Source organism: Salvelinus alpinus, chromosome 2, assembly GCF_045679555.1.
Source record: "Salvelinus alpinus chromosome 2, SLU_Salpinus.1, whole genome shotgun sequence".
Classification (NCBI taxonomy): Eukaryota; Metazoa; Chordata; class Actinopteri; order Salmoniformes; family Salmonidae; genus Salvelinus; species Salvelinus alpinus.
The window spans coordinates 49,605,895-49,622,707 of record NC_092087.1 but is presented as its reverse complement, the minus strand read 5'-3'; the positions used below and the strand labels follow the sequence as shown (position 1 = coordinate 49,622,707).

Sequence of the window (16,813 nt, the reverse complement as noted above, 5' to 3'; positions counted from 1 at the left end):
GTAATCAAACCCACAAATGCTGATGCTCTAGATACTCAACTAGTCTAAAGAAGGCCAGTTTTATTGCTTCTTTAATTAGCACAACAGTTAATTAGCACAACATAATTGCAAAAGGGTTTTCTAATGATCAATTAGCCTTTTAAAATGATCAACTTGGATTAGCTAACACAACGTGCCATTGGAACACATGAGTGATGGCTGCTGATAACGGGCCTCTGAACGCCTATGTAGATATTCCATAAAACATCAGCCGTTTCCAGTTACAAATATCATTTACAACATTAACAATGTCTACACTGTATTTCTGATCAATTTGATGTTATGTTAATGGACAAAATAATGTGCTTTTCTTTCAAAAACAAGGACATTTCTAAGTGACCCCAAACTTTTGAACGGTAGTGTATATATAAACTCAGCAAAAAAAGAAACGTCCTCACTGTCAACTGCATTTATTTTCAGCAAACTTAACATGTGTAAATACTTGTTTGAACACAACAAGATTCAACAACTGAGACAAAAACTGAACAAGTTCCACAGACATGTGACTAACAGAAATAGAATAATGTGTCCCTGAACAAAGGGGGGGTCAAAATCAAAAGTAACAGTCAGTATCTGGTGTGGCCACCAGCTTTATTAAGTACTGTGCATCTCCTCCTCTTGGATTGCACCAGATTTGCCAGTTCTTGCTGTGAGATGTTACCCCACTCTTCCACGTGGTCTGCCACTGCGAGGACGATCAGCTGTCCGTCCTGTCTCTCTGTAGTGTTGTCTTAGGCGTCTCACAGTACGGACATCGCAATTTATTGCCCTGGCCACATCTGCAGTCCTCATGCCTCCTTGCAGCATGCCTAAGGCACATTCATGCAGATGAGCAGGAACCCTGGGCATGTTTCTTTTGGTGTTTTTCAGAGTTAGTAGAAAGGCATCTTTAGTGTCCTAAATTTTCATAACTGTGACCTTCATTTTTTTATTTTTTATTTATTTAACCGTTATTTAATTAGGCAAGTCAGTTAAGAACACATTCTTATTTACAATGACGGCCTAGGAACAGTGGATTAATTGCCTTGTTCAGGGGCAGAACGACAGATTTTTACCTTGACAGCTCAGGGATTCAATCTAGCAACCTTTCGGTTACTGGCCCAACGCTCTAACCACTAGGCTACCTGCCGCTGCCTACCGTCTGTAAGCTGTTAGTGTCTTAACGACCGTTCCACAGATGCATGTTCATTAATTGTTTATGATTCATTGAACAAGCATGGGAAACAGTGTTTCTTTACAATGAAGATCTGTGAAGTTATTTGGAATTTTATGAATTATCTTTGAAAGACAGGGTCCTGAAAAAAGGACGTTTCTTTTTTTGCTGAGGTTATATATATACACTAGGCCTATAGGCCATCCCTACACTGCGTTGTATGCCTCTTGAGTAATCTGAGCTGAAAAAACATTATAGTCTATTCCGTTAAAACGACTTGAGCCTATGCACACGTTGTAATCAAAATTCAGAACTTAAATTGGCGCATTTCAAACTATCCTTTTGTGAGGCGCAGAGGGAAACTATTTATTTTCGATGGCAGTGGTGGAGTCGATAAACCAGAATTGGAGGATCCACCATCATCGTTTAAATCTCCAGTTTGGGAAAATGTTGGCTTCCCAGTAGAAGTGTATTGAACAGCAGGAAATCAACTAAATGTATTGAATTTATTAGATCATTATTTTATTTGCCCAAGATGATGATAAGACAAAATGCAGAAGTGATTCCTATTTTCTTTCAACTTTCTGAAGAGTCAACAGCGTGGAAATGCCCGTTTCTGTGTGTGCGCCTTTGTCTGCCATATGTAGCCATTAGCGATGATGCTAATGACAACCATCTTCTGGTAGATGGAAAGGCTTTCCCAAAAACCTTCTCAATGTATGTTAACTACAAAGTAGCAGTGGCGATTTTAGCATGTAAATCTTGGTGTGGCAAAAAAAAAGCAGTGGGATGCATGCCAGCAAAGCCATTACTGCAAACAGTTGAAGTCGGAAGTTTACATACACTTAGGTTGGAGTCATTAAAACTCGTTTGTCAACCACTCCACAAATTTCTTGTTAACAAACTATAGTTTTGGCAAGTCGGTTAGGACATCTACTTTGTGCATGAAACAAGTAATTTTTCCAACGATTGTTTACAGACAGATTATTTCACTTATAAATCACTGTATCACAATTCCAGTGGGTCAAAAGTTTACATACACTAAGTTGACTGTACCTTTAAACAACTTGGACATTCCAGAAAATGGTGTCATGGCTTTAGAAGCTTCTGATAGGCTAATTGACATTTTGAGTCAATTGGAGGTGTACCTGTGGATGTATTTCAAGGCCTACCTTCAAACTCAGTGCCTCTTTGCTTGACATCATTGGAAAATCAAAAGAAATCAGCCAAGACCTCAGAAAAAAAACTGTAGACCTCCACAAGTCTGGTTCATCCTTGGGAGCAATTTCCAAATGCCTGAAGGTACCACATTCATCTGTACAAACAATAGTATGCAAGTATAAACACCATGGGACCATGCAGCTGTCATACCGCTCAGGAAGGAGACGCGTTCTGTCTCCTAGAGATGAACGTACTTTGGTGCGAAAAGTGCAAATCAATCCCAGAACAACAGCAAAGGACCTTGTGAAGATGCTGGAAGAAACAGGTACAAAAGTATCTATATCCACAGTAATGTCCTATATTGACATAACCTGAAAGGCCGCTCATCAAGGAAGAAGCCACTGCTCCAAAACCGCCATAAAAAAGTCAGACTACGGTTTGCAACTGCACATGGGGACAAAGATCGTGCTTTTTTGCACATTGGAGAAATGTCCTCTGGTCTGATGAAAGTAAAATAGAACTGTTTGGCCATAATGACCATCGTTATGTTTGGAGGAAAAAGGGGGAGGCTTGCAAGCCGAAGAACAGCATCCCAACCATGAGGCACGGGGGTGGCAGCATCGTGTTGTGGGGGTGCTTTGCTGCAGGAGGGTCTGGTGCACTTCACAAAATAGATGGCATCATGAGGTAGGAAAATTATGTGGCTATATTGAAGCAACATCTCAGGACATCAGTCAGGAAGTTAAAGCTTGGTCGCAAATGGGTCTTCCAAATGGACAATCATGCATACTTCCAAAGTTGTGGCAAAATGGCTTAAGGACAACAAAGTCAAGGTATTGGAGTGGCCATCACAAAGCCCTGACCTCAATCCTATAGAAAATTTGTTGGCATAACTGAAAAAGTGTGTGCGAGCAAGGAGGCCTACAAACCTGACTCTGTTACTCCAGCTCTGTCAGGAGGAATGGTCCAAAATTCAACCAACTTATTGTGGGGAGCTTGTGGAAGGCTACCCGAAACGTTTGACCCAAGTTAAACAATTTAAAGGCAATGCTACCAAATACTAATTGAGTGTATGTAAACTTCTGACCCACTGGGAATGTGATGAAAGAAATTAAAGCTGAAATAAATCATTCTCTCTGCTATTATTCTGACATTTCACATTCTTAAAATAAAGTGGTGATCCTAACTGACCTTAGACAGGGACTTTTTACTCTGATTAAATGTCAGGAATTGTGAAAAACTGAGTTTAAATGTATTTGGCTATGGTGTATGTAAACTTCCGACTTAAACTGTAAGTACGAGTCTGAAGTGAGCTCTAAAAGGGCGTTCCTTACATAGAGCTTTGTATACTGCTATCTAAACCTACATAAACATGATTTATTGGATCGGTTCACACATGTGACTGGCTCCGTCTCTATCTTAACTTAAAGAACGTATTCTGGGCGTTCTGCCAGATGTTCTTCCGCAGGGGGCCCTCCCCCTCCTCTTGACCAGACACAGGCAGGAACCGAGGATTGTTTACGACACCAATGTGTAGGCTGCGGCAGGTAGCCTAGTGGTTAGAGCGTTGGGCCAGTAACCGAAATGTTGCTAGATTGAATCCCAGAGCTGACAAGGTAAAAATCTGTTGTTCTGCCCCTGAACAAGGCAATTAACCCACTGTTCCTAGGCTGTCACTGTAAATAAGAATGTGTTCTTAACTGACTTGCCTAATTAAATAAAGGTTAAATAAAATTAAAATAAATGCATTTGTATGCATTTGTTTGTGTTATGGGGTTCACAGGAGTTTAGAGGACCAGACAGAGTACTTTCCAGACCATGTTACCATGTTATTTAGTCTACACTTTTTCTCTTTGTAAAATGCAGGTTATCTGGAGACGTTCCACAGTCCCCTGTTGAAATATACCCAACGTATATACCATAAAGTGACTGCATTTTGGATCCACAGGCATGAGGGATGCATCATTGTCCCTAAACAATACACTAGCCTGTCTGTAGTCACTTAGGACCCATCTGTTGACACCTTTACCAACAAAGGTGTGATGCCCTACATCCCTTCATCAACTGAGTCTAAATGCTGACACCACAACCATGTCTTTCCAGGAGACGTGCAGTACAAGCAAATCTTCTGCAAGGGGTCCAAGCAGTGGATGGTTTTAAGAAGGTCTACGAACCCTGTGCTCACCACTTCCGGCGGAGTCTTCTCCAGCTGGCCGTAGACCGCAGACGGGACATTCGCTTCAAGCACAAAGTCTCATATTCCCCAGCCCACCATGCCACCCAGCAAGTGAATTTCCATTGACATAAGCTACCACTGTCTACCACTGACATTCAGTTTTACAATACAGCCTTCTCTCTCATCTTGCCTGCAACGGTGTTGTCATTGGGGTGACTCTGTTTTACCACATCAAAACACACTAAGCTATCATGTCTAACCTCATCACGCAGTCAAACGGACAGGCACACCTTAGTTTGCTGTCACTCCATTACCCTGTCAAAACTAGACTGAATTTCCTAAAAGCCTGCTCTGGCAGTGGCAAATGTTGGATCGTTGCCGTGACACTAACTGATACAGTTTGTATATATGAATAAATGCCTTTTGTATTTCTGAATTTGGATTCATTTTTGTATAGGGATAAGGTCTCGCCTTGAACAACTACCATTTTTCCCACAAACTGCAATAAAACCTTTTGATTCATTGTCTGATTCACATAACTAACCATCTAATGCCAGTTCCCTACCACGGATGGAACCACTACATGTGTTATTATAGCGCTACTATAATAACACTATAATAATATGTTATAATATTATAATAATATAATATATCTAATAATATTCCTACAGAATATTTTCTCCTTCATTTCTATCGGTTGCATACCTCTATTTCTGCCTGCTTTGGCATAGTTCGCCCAGTAGAGCACCGGAATAAGAACTAAGCTGAACCAGGCAGAACTAGAAGTATGCAACCTACAGCTAAAAATATTATACTGGTTTCTCTGTCCTGTTAATGTTGCCTGAGCACACATAGAAGTACCTGGCATGCTTCTCGCAAATGTCAAATGTAGGAAAGTGCCCAGCTGGGCTCTCAGTCATTTTTTCTTCACCTCACAAGTCAACAAAGGCTGTTTATTTTGTATTTTTACATCCATTCAAATTATAATAATTCCTCACAGTATTTGAAAAAATCTTTGCAACACTCTCCCTCTCGATAATCAGCATCTCTGATAAATAGGCTATGGACATATTGCAGTGTATTTGGTTCTATTTTGATGATTGTCAATTTCATCTTCCTACTATAGCATAGCAGTACCCTTCATACTTTCCTTGACAATTCATTATCTTATAGCCTACTTTCGGAAAGCCTAAGGTAGGCCGAGGTTTTTTCATACGTTTTAAAGGAAAGGAGAAATATTTGCTCTTGTGTATGACATTCAGTTAATTCGGAAAGTATTCAGACCCCTTCACTTTTTCCACATTTTGTTACATTACAGCTTATTCTAAAATCTATTAAATAAACATTTTCCCCTCATCAATCTACACACAATACCCGATAATGACAAAGCAAAAACAGTTTTTTAGACATTTTTGCACATTAAAAAATAAATAAAAGCCTAATACCTTAATTACATAAGTATTCAGACCCTTTGCTATGAGACTCGAAATTGAGCTCAGGTGCATCCTGTTTCCATTGATCATCCTTGAGATGTTTCTACAACTTGATTGTAGTCCACCTGTGGTAATTTCAATTGATTGGGCATGATTTGGAAAGGCACACACCTGTCTATATAAGGTCCCAAAGTCGACAGTGCATGTCAGAGCAAAAACCAAGCCATGAGGTTGAAGGAATTGTCCGTAGAGATCCAAGCAAGGATTGTGTCGAGGCAGAAATCTGGGGAAGGGTACCAAAACATTTATGCTGCATGAATGCCACCCAAGATCACGGTGGCATTCATCATTCTTAAATGGAAGAAGTTTGGAACCACCAAGACTCTTCCTAGAGCTGGCCGCCCGGCCAAACTGGGGATGAAGGGCCAGGGAGGTGACCAAGAACCCAATGGTCACTCTGACAGAGCTCCAGAGTTCCTCTGTGGAGATGGGAGATCCTTCCAGAAAGACAACCATCTCTGCAGCACTCCACCAATCAGGTCTTTATGGTAGAGTGGCCAGATGGTAGCCACTCCTCAGTAAAAGACACATGACAGCACTCTTGGAGTTTGCCTCTTGGAGTTTGCCAAAATGCACCTTAAGGACTCTCAGACCATGAGAAACAAGATTCTCTGTTCTGATGAAACCAAGATTGAACTCTTTGGCCTGAATGCCAAGCGTCACGTCTGGAGGTTTGAAACCAGGCACCTGGCCAATACTATCCCTACGGTGAAGCATGGGGGTGGCAGCATCATGTTGTGGGTATGTTTTTCAGTGGCAGGGACTGGGACTGGGAGACTAGTCAGGATTGAGGGAAAAAAATTTACAGAGCAAAGTACAGAGAGATCCTTGATGAAAATCTGCTCCAGAGCGCTCAGGACCTCAGACTGGGGCGAAGGTTCACCTTCCAACAGGACAACGACCCTAAGCACACAGTCAAGACAACATAGGAGGGGCTTCGGGACAAGTCTCTGAATGTCCTTGAGTGGACCAGCCAGAGCTCGGACTTGAACCCGATTGAACATCTCTGGGAAGACCTGAAAATAGTTGTGCAACGACAATCCCCATCCAACCTGACAGAGCTTGAGAGGATCTGTAGAGAAGAATGGGAGAAACTCCCCAAATAAAGCTGTGCCAAGCTTGTACTGTCATACCCAAGACGACTTGAGGCTGTAATCGCTACCAAAGTACTGAGTAAAGGTCCTAAATACTTATGTAAATGTGATTCTCTTTTTTTTTTTTGCAAATTTGCCAACATTTCTTAAAACCTGATTTTGCTTTGTAGATAGGTGAGAAAAAAATATTGAATACATTTTGATTTGAGGCTGTAACACAACAAAATGTGGAACAAGTCAAGGGGGTATGAATACTTTCTGAAGGCACTATCTAGCCTGATAGAAAGAAATGGGGCATAGCCATCAACTTTTGCAGTGACCAGGCAGTACAAATGTACCTAGGTAGGCAGACAGAACCTAGCTACAGCCATGTCTATCAGGCATGCTCAGGAAAATATTTTTCTAGTTAAACCAGATTCATCAGTTTCAGATATTTACAACAGTAAATGTTTGTATTATTGATTCTCCTCACAGTTAGTAAACTCAGCTAGCTAGCTTGCTGGATAGCCAATAATTATTATTCACATCTGTTGGAAATCATAACTTTATCTTGCATCATATGCCTCTAGTTTTGTGAGACTGAAATGCATCCAATGTCATAATCATTTAAAAAATAAAATAATGTATTTAACCTTTATTTAACTAGGCAGTTAGTTTAACTAAGTCAGTTAGGAACAAATGTTTATTTACAATGACAGCCTACCCCGGCCCAACCATAACCCAGCATTGCTGGGCCAAGTGTACGTCGCCCTTTGGGACTCCCTATCACGGACGGTTGTGATACAGCCTGGAATCAAACCAGGGTCTGTAGTGACGCCTCTATCATTGAGATGCAGTGCCTTACACCGCTGCGCCACTCGGGAGCTAAAATCATAACCACTATGTAAACCCTAGTCAATTATGTTTCATTGCTAGCTAGTAAAATTATTTAGGTTTACAGTGTTTGATGTTACACGTTTGCTAACAAGTTACAAACTCGAGGCTTGGCGCATAGCAAGCTAGCAGGCACCAGGCTAACTAAATCAAATCAAATTTTATTTGTTACATACACATGGTTAGCAGATGTTAATGCGAGTGTAGCGAAATGCTTGTGCTTCTAGTTCCGACAGTAATGAAACCTAAGATTACCTGGGGTACCAATGTAAGAAATAACACGTAAAAAAACAAAATACTGCATAGTTTCCTAGGAACGCGAAGCGAGGCGGCCATCTCTGTCGGCGCCGGAAGTATCCAACTCCAGTCATGTGTTAACATTTGCTGGTAAACCTAGACTTAGGTGGCTGGTTGTAACGTTAGTAGATTGCTGTTTAGTAGCCAAATCTATGACTAAATATAGAATACATTTTTCAATCAAGATAAAAAAGCTAGATCTCCAATGGAAAAACCTATTATCTTTTTAGTCATAGATAGGGCTAGCTGTTTAGCTAACTTAGATAGCTACACTACTGTTCAAAAGTTTGGGGTCACTTAGAAATGTCCTTGTTTTTGAAAGAAAAGCTCATTTTTTGTCCATTAAAATAACATCAAATTGATCAGAAATATAGTGTAGACATTGTTAATGTTGTAAATGACTATTGTAGCTGGAAATGGCAGATTTTTTATGGAATATCTACATAGGCGTACAGAGGCCCATTATCAGCAACCATCACACCTGTGTTCCAATGGCACGTTGTGTTAGCTAATCTAAGTTTATAATTTTAAAAGGCTAATTGATCATTAGAAAAACCTTTTGCAATTATGTTAGCACAGCTGAAAAATGTTGTCCTGATTAAGAAGCAATAAAACTGGCCTTCTTTAGACTAGTTGAGTATCTGTATCTTCTCATCAGCATTTGTGGGTTCGATTACAGGCTCAAAACCGGCCAGAAACAAAGAACTTTCTTCTGAAACTCATCAGTCTATTCTTGTTCTGGGAAATGAAGGCTATTCCATGCAAGAAACTGCCAAGAAACTGAAGATCTCGTACAATGCTGTGTACTACTTCCTTCACAGAACAGCGCAAACTGGCTCTAACCAGAATAGAAAGAGGAGTGAGAGGCCCCGGTGCACAACTGAGCAAGAGAACAAGTACATTAGAGTGTCTAGTTTGAGAAACAGACGCCTCACAAGTCCTCAACTGGCAGCTTCATTAAATAGTAGCCACAAAACACCAGTCTCAACGTCAACAGTGAAGAGGCGACTCCGGGATGCTGGCCTTCTAGGCAGAGTTACAAAGAAAAAGCCATATCTCAGACTGGCCAATAAAAAGAAAAGATTAAGATGGGCAAAAGAACACAGATACTGGACAGAGGAAGATTGGAAAAAGTGTTATGGATAGATAAATCTAAGTTTGAGGTGTTCAGATCACAATGAAGAACATTCGTGAGACGCAAAAAAAATGAAAAGATGCTGGAGATGTGCTTGACACCATCTGTCAAGCATGGTGGAGGCAATGTGATGGTCTGGGGTGCTTTTGTGGTGGCAAAGTGGGAGATTTGTACAGGTTAAATAGTATCTTGAAGAAGGAAGGCTATCACTCCATTTTGAAACACCATGCCATACCCTGTGGACAGTGATTAATTGGAGCCAATTCCCGCCTACAACAGAACAATGACCCAAAGCACAGCTCCAAACTATGCAATAAGTATTTAGGGAAGAAGCAGTCAGCTGGTATTCTGTCTATAATGGAGTGGCCAGCACAGTATCCGGATCTCAACCCTATTGAGCTGTTGTGGGAGCAGCTTGACCGTATGGTACGTAAGAAGTGCCCGTCAAGCCAATCCAACTTGTGGGAGGTGCTTCAGGAAGCATGGGGTGAAATCTCTTCAGATTACCTCAACAAATTGACAAGTAGAATGTCAAAGGTCTGTAAGGCTGTAATTGCTGCAAATGGAGGATTCTTTGACTTGAAGTTTGAAGGACACACTTATTATTTCAATTAAAAATCATTATTTATAACCTTGTCAACGTCTTGACTATATTTCCTATTCATTATGCAACTCATTTCATGTATGTTTTCATGGAAAACAAGGACATTTGGAAGTGACCCCGAACTTTTGAACAGCAGTGTACCTAGCTAGCTAAGTTAGCAATCACTGAAACAGAAAGTAACAATTTGATTTTCCCCCACTGTAACACGGTAGTATGTTAGCCAGCAATACACAATATGTGTTTCAGTAGATAAACCAAAGTTAGCTAGCTAGATGGCTCGTTTGAAAAATAACTCACTTAGCTAGCTATTTGTCATCTGTCCTCTTGGTGCTGGCATCGGCTGTTGCTGAGCTTGTAGCTAAATCCAACTCTTTGTTTCAAATCCTTTTCGCTATATTCCGGTTGAAACGTACGGTTGAATGTCACCATGTAGCTAGCTAAGAGAACATGACAAAATTCTCCATTGTCAAATTCGTGTTGATGAGAGGAATCACTTGAAGCCATTGTGGTCTGGTCAGTTTTTGGGGGGAGGGACGGGGCCAGAGCAGGTACCACTGCCCCATATCGAGTTGTAGCCTTGCAGAGACTGGAAAGAATGTGTCACCTTATACATTTATAATTGAATCGGCCGATAGGAACATTGCTGAAAGACGTCCAGTGGCTCTATCGAACAAGGACAACCGTATCTACATGCAGACAAACACATAGTGCAATCAGTATAACATAGAGGCTTCGCAAAATGCCACAAAGCAGGACTACATGGGACCCCCCCCCCCCCCCCCCTCAATACACCGGATGTCGTCATGGGGTGTCTCCTTCGGGGCGCACGCGAAGCCCAGACCCACCCTCTTCTTGGGAAATGATGTGTGAAACACATCTCACTGACCCTAGAAATGCCTTGGTCATGATCACAACAAACCCAGATTCCCCTTGAAGTTAAACGTTTGAAATAAAATGTGGCTGGAACAGAGTATCACACAACAGAGTTTGTGATTCAGGCTTCTTGCTGGGTATGCTGCTTCTTGTGTAGGCCTTCCTGTAGCCTATTTATCTTCAGGTGGTTCTTAGCCATTGACACAGCTCCACCTGAGATGGCTGCTGTTCATGGTCTTGTGGTTCTGAATGTGAGATTCTAGGTATTCCAATCATCGCTGTCTGTGGTTCTAAATTGGAAACTCTACTATCAGCGCTATTTGCTTATTTGTTTACCTTTACCAGTTTCCATGTGATAAAGTCACCACAGTAACCTGCTACTGATGATGTTAGTAGTGATGATCAATGATCAGTTTTCTATATAAACATATGGATTGGTAACCACTCTCTTCCCTGTACTCTCTTTCACAGAGGCAAATTATGCAAGCAGCACCAGAGTCCCTCCCTCTGGTGACGTGCCAGCCCATTGGTCAGACCGCCCTGTGCTCCTCCTCTAGCCCCGCCCTCTCTACTGGCAGATCCATGCTGCTGGACACGCCCCACAGAGCCACGCCCACACCATGAGTGCCAACGGGCAAGCCAACGCCCCTGCGGCCCCGGCTGCAACCCCAGTTGCCCCGCCGGTGCCCAGTCCGGTAGCCGCCCCTCCGGCTGCCCCGGTCCCGGTGCCGACCGTCCCGGTGGGCGCATTGGCACAGAAGAAGCGGGCCCAGTACGCCAAAAGCAAGAAGCAGGGGAGCAACGCCAACACCAGGCCAGCCAGGGCCCTGTTCTGCCTCAAACTCAACAATCCCATACGAAGAGCCTGCATCAGCCTGGTAGAGTGGAAGTATCCTTCACAACGGACCAGAGTGTGTGTGTGTGTGTGTGTGTCTGGATGTTGATAATCTATACCTTGTACTTTAGTGTGTGTTGCAGTGTGTGTGTGATGTGTAGGTCAGTGCATGAGAAGAACCGTCACGGGCTCAGTTAGGGTCCATTCAGGGCCATCAGGTGAATTGCCGCCCATGCACCAATTCATGATTTACCTTTGTCTGAACCGTACAGTTGGCTAAATCTTGAGTTGCACCTAGCCCATGCCTAGCTTTAGCTGACTCGCTTTAGCTGACTCTAGCTTTAGCTGACTCTAGGTTTAGCTGACTCTAGCTTTAGCTGACTCTAGCTTTAGCTGACTAGGTTTAGCTGACTCTAGCTTTAGCTGACTAGCTTTAGCTGACTAGCTTTAGCTGACTCTAGCTTTAGCTGACTAGCTTTAGCTAACTCTAGCTTTAGCTGACTCTAGCTTTAGCTGACTAGGTTTAGCTGACTAGCTTTAGCTGACTAGCTTTAGCTGACTCTAGCTTTAGCTGACTCTAGCTTTAGCAGACTAGCTTTAGCTAACTCTAGCTTTAGCTGACTCTAGCTTTAGCTGACTAGGTTTAGCTGACTCTAGCTTTAGCTGACTAGCTTTAGCTGACTCTAGCTTTAGCTGACTAGGTTTAGCTAACTCTAGCTTTAGCTGACTCTAGCTTTAGCTGACTCTAGCTTTAGCTGACTAGCTTTAGCTAACTCTAGCTTTAGCTGACTCTAGCTTTAGCTGACTCTAGCTTTAGCTGACTAGGTTTAGCTGACTCTAGCTTTAGCTGACTAGCTTTAGCTGACTCTAGCTTTAGCTGACTAGCTTTAGCTAACTCTAGCTTTAGCTGACTCTAGCTTTAGCTGACTAGCTTTAGCTTAGCCATGTGCAGTGACTGTATCCCATCTCCATTTCCCCTCACAGTCCAGTACAACTAGACAAGAGACACTCCTTTATGTTAATCTCACTGCAGAGTGTGACTCACTACCAGACACAAGAATATGAAAGTGAAACAGCAAGTCAACGTTTACGTTTTAATCAGTTCATTCTAGCGTAGGTAGCCTACTGCAGGGAAAGACAGATCGTGCGGTGCATGCGAGAGAATAGTCAACTGGAGGTAAAAAAAAAAAAAAAAGTTGTTTATTGCTGCCTCCTAAGGCACAGTGAAAGTCACCACGTCCCAAATCTTAAAATACTGGTGGGGCGAGGGTGACTCAGTGACACGACACAGCTGCGTGAGCCTCTGCTGGGACTCTGCTGCTCCAGAAGACACAGTCATCAGAACACTGTGATAACTCTGCACATTATCTCATGTTATTCAGATTGGCCCTGAATTGCCAAGTTGCATTTTGAATGTCATTATGACTTTTTTCTGACTCTCGCAACTTCCGATGTCTTTGGCTTGAACTCTGTCTGTGTTTGATGACTATTAGTTTGAACAGGAAATTGTCAAATGTTGACACTGTGAATATATTCATGTGATCCCCTGCTTCGATGATTTTCCCTTAACCTTGTCTTCCAGGCCATTTGATATCTTTATATTAATAGCTATTTTTGCCAACTGTATGGCCTTAGCTGTGTACATCCCCTTCCCTCAGGATGACTCCAACTCCACCAACCATGACCTGGTGAGTACATACGTCAGCATTACTCCTGACTCAAATGAGCCCCGTGACCTCCGAACCCCCTTGCATTACCTTTGACCCCCTGTTGTGCTCTGGAGAGTATGGTTGCAAAATTGCAAGATTATGTTATAATACTTTTATTGCATCATGGTTGTTTTATTCAACAGAATAGAGTATTCTTAAATATTGTGTGTGTGTGTGTGTTCTACTGAGGATGGGCCTCTGGGAGATAACACTGACAGGAGATTTATGATGTCTTTTGGGGGTTAAAACCTAAAGAGCATTCCAGAGCATGAGTTAATGTTTCTGTTCTATACCGTACCAGGGAGAGATGGTTCCACTTTGGAGTCGGAGGGCCGGACACTGGTGATACAATGAAAACTGTTGACACAGCAGATACTGTCTGCTATGTATTATAGGTATCTTTCATACAAATCTTAACCTTGTGACCCATTCTATATACCTGTTGTTCATGTAGGTTGAAGGGGTGTATCTTGGCTATAAAAAACCTTTGTACTGTTGTCTCGGGGCTCTCAACGAATCATCAAAGAGACGGTGATTTGTCGACCAGCCATCGCTATTACAAAGCTCTCACTGTTAAAGGTTTAGTTTAAGTATAACTCTGACTTGTGTGATAGGTTTGTCTCTCCTCATTTGATAGTAAAGAAATGAACCACCACAAGAGGTAAAGGGTGAAGTTGCCCCTAGACGCTGATCTTGGGTCAGTTTTGCATCCCCCCACTAATGATTAAGCTTAGGATTGGAGGATGGTAAGATGATCCTAGATCTGTAGCCAAGGGTCACTTCACCCCGAGCCTCGGCTGTTTTCACCTTGTACTGTGAATGACACCTTGGGTTTGTTGCTGTGTGCTCTGGCAGTGACAGCATTCATGGTGCAGGTGACTTGTGGTGTCATTGAAGTCTCTGTGGAGGTGCTGTTGGACAATGGGCACCCTCTGTTGTAAGGTTATTATGCTTTAGCCGGCAGTGTTGTTACGGTTGTGTATGGTTGACGGTGCTTGACTTGGACTGAAATAGGTGCCGGTACTCATGTCGGGTGCCAGTACTGTTTATATTTTGGTGTAGAAACTACACAATACTTTTTAAACAATATTGTATAAGAGGTGCAGGAACTCAAGCAGTTGTCATGACTAGTGTTTAAAGGCACTAAATGGGACACGTCTTGCTGTTCAATGGACATACGTTATTAATGTGTGTTACATGTAAATGTGTGTGTGTGTGTGTGTGTGTGTGTGTGTGTGTGTGTGTGTGTGTGTGTGTGTGTGTGTGTGTGTGTGTGTGTGTGTGTGTGTGTGTGTGTGTGTGTGTGTGTGTGTGTGTGTGTGTGTGTGTGTGTGTGTGTGTGTTGGGGATGTGTCCTGGGGATGTGTAGATGTGTGTGCTATGTACTGTTTAAAGATTGTTCTTGTGTAATCACGGAGACTATGAGTCCAGGTGTTGGTTAGGTAGAGGACCATCTCCATGCTCTTTCCCATTTGTACTTCGTCATGTCAAATCGTTCCTGCAGTGCACTAGAATTTCGTTCCGTTTTTATGTGTAGAAATCGCCATCTCGCTGTGCTCCCCCTGTGCGCACGCGAGTCTCGACAGTGTGTCTGTTTAGACTGATGCATTGTGGGTGACGGTGTTCATAGCAGGGCTCCTTACAGCTGAGAGTGTGTGCCTGCACAGTCCGCTGGCGAGACAACAGACATTTGGATTCTTACGTGAGCAGAATTTAGCTGGAGAGCTGAGTGATTCATCAATGTCTGAGAGCAGGATGGTGTGAGAGCGATAGAGAGCTAGAAGCCGTCCTGTTTTGTAACCCTCAACTCACCTTCTGCTCTGAAAGATGCATGGGGCTTATAGAAATCAAATTGCATTGGTCACATACATATACACGCATGCACGGTGTTCCTGCCATTATCCTGCGGTTGAACGAAGACGCTCTACTGTAAGATACTACGATGTGACCTACTACTTGAGAGGAGAAGTGTGGTGTAATGCTTGCCCGTGTGACCTCCAGGAGGGGTATTTGTTTGCACAGTGGTGCATAGGAGGAGGAAAGTAGGTTATCTGGGACAGTACAGTCTGTGCTACAGTATTGTGTAATCTATGGGCTCGCTTGGTGTTCAGCTACACGTTGTACAGGAGCACCGAAAGAGCGTGGGCTTAGTGAGGGGATTGCAATGTTCATAAACCAGTGTGAGTATCAGGCCAAAACGTGGTCCTGCATGGCTCGGTTGGTAGAGCATGGTGCCTTCAACACCAGGCTCGTGGGTTCAATTCCCGCTGGGTCCACAAATATAAAATGCATGTAGCACTACTGTAAGTATCTTTGGATAAATAGGGAGATTAAATGTAATAGGGGATCTGATTCTGTAGTTTTGGGGGAATTAACCAGAGCCATGTATAAAGTATGTGTGGCCCTGGAGTTAAAAGTCGACTCTGTGGAAAGTACGCTGGATATAGCCTAGGTACGTAGGCTACAGCACACCTTATGTTATGTCCATATGCTGGGATGATGATTCAACCTCAATAAAAGTCTCTAGAGAGAGTGGCTATGAATTCACTCCACGGTAGCAGTGTTGCCATTAAACTGTGGGGCGGTGGTATGGATGTGTGAGGGAAGTGTGAGGGGGTTCCTGTGAATGGGGATGTATTTAAATTGCAGCTAATGAGGAACGGCTAGGCCAGGCTGATGGACAGATCCACACCCTGAGATACTGGCACCCACGGTCATACCGTGCTCAAAGTCTCTTAGGTCACTCGTTTTGCCCATCCTAACATTCAATCGAACAGTAACTGAATGCCTTGATGCCTGTCTGCCTGCTTTATATAGCAAGCCACGACCAAGTGACTCACTGTCTGTAGGAGCAAACAATTTTCAGGAACGGGCTGGTGTGCCTAAAAAACGGACCCCTGAGTGTTTGTGCCAAACTTCAGTCAATCTTAGTTTTTAGGTGAGTTGTGCAGTTCTGCTCTTTCCAATTGCAGTAGGTATACTGTAGGAGGTTGATTTAGGGCTGGTGCAGCAAATGTACTGTACTAACTACAATACACACACACACAGAGGTCTCAGGAGGAGGAATGGGAGAGTGTAGAAATGCTGACTTGGTTGAATATGGCAGCCAGCTGGGGATGAGGGATGAGAACTCCAGAGCACAGCGCTGCCATCGCTCTCTCTCTCTCTCTCTGTCTCTCACAAACACACACACACACACACACACACACACACACACACACACACACACACACACACACACACACACACACACACACACACACACACACACACACACACACACACACACACACACACACACACACACACACACACACACACACACAATACTGCACTGCAGGCCCATAGGTGAGCTGGCTGGCTGTGGCTGA

General features: G+C 43.0%; 1 protein-coding gene across 4 annotated transcripts in view; it reads left to right on the top strand.

Moving 5' to 3' along the window:
• LOC139564067 (voltage-dependent L-type calcium channel subunit alpha-1D-like) overlaps positions 1 to 16,813 on the top strand; it is a 116,783-nt gene that overhangs the window by 2,922 nt on the left and 97,048 nt on the right. For all 4 annotated transcript variants that reach the window (XM_071383291.1, XM_071383295.1, XM_071383287.1 and 1 more), the window contains exons 2-3: positions 11,370 to 11,787; positions 13,316 to 13,421. In XM_071383291.1, coding sequence (XP_071239392.1) covers positions 11,519 to 11,787; positions 13,316 to 13,421 — 375 coding nt within the window. In that variant the 5' untranslated portion in view covers positions 11,370 to 11,518. The remainder of the gene's footprint in view (positions 1 to 11,369; positions 11,788 to 13,315; positions 13,422 to 16,813) is intronic.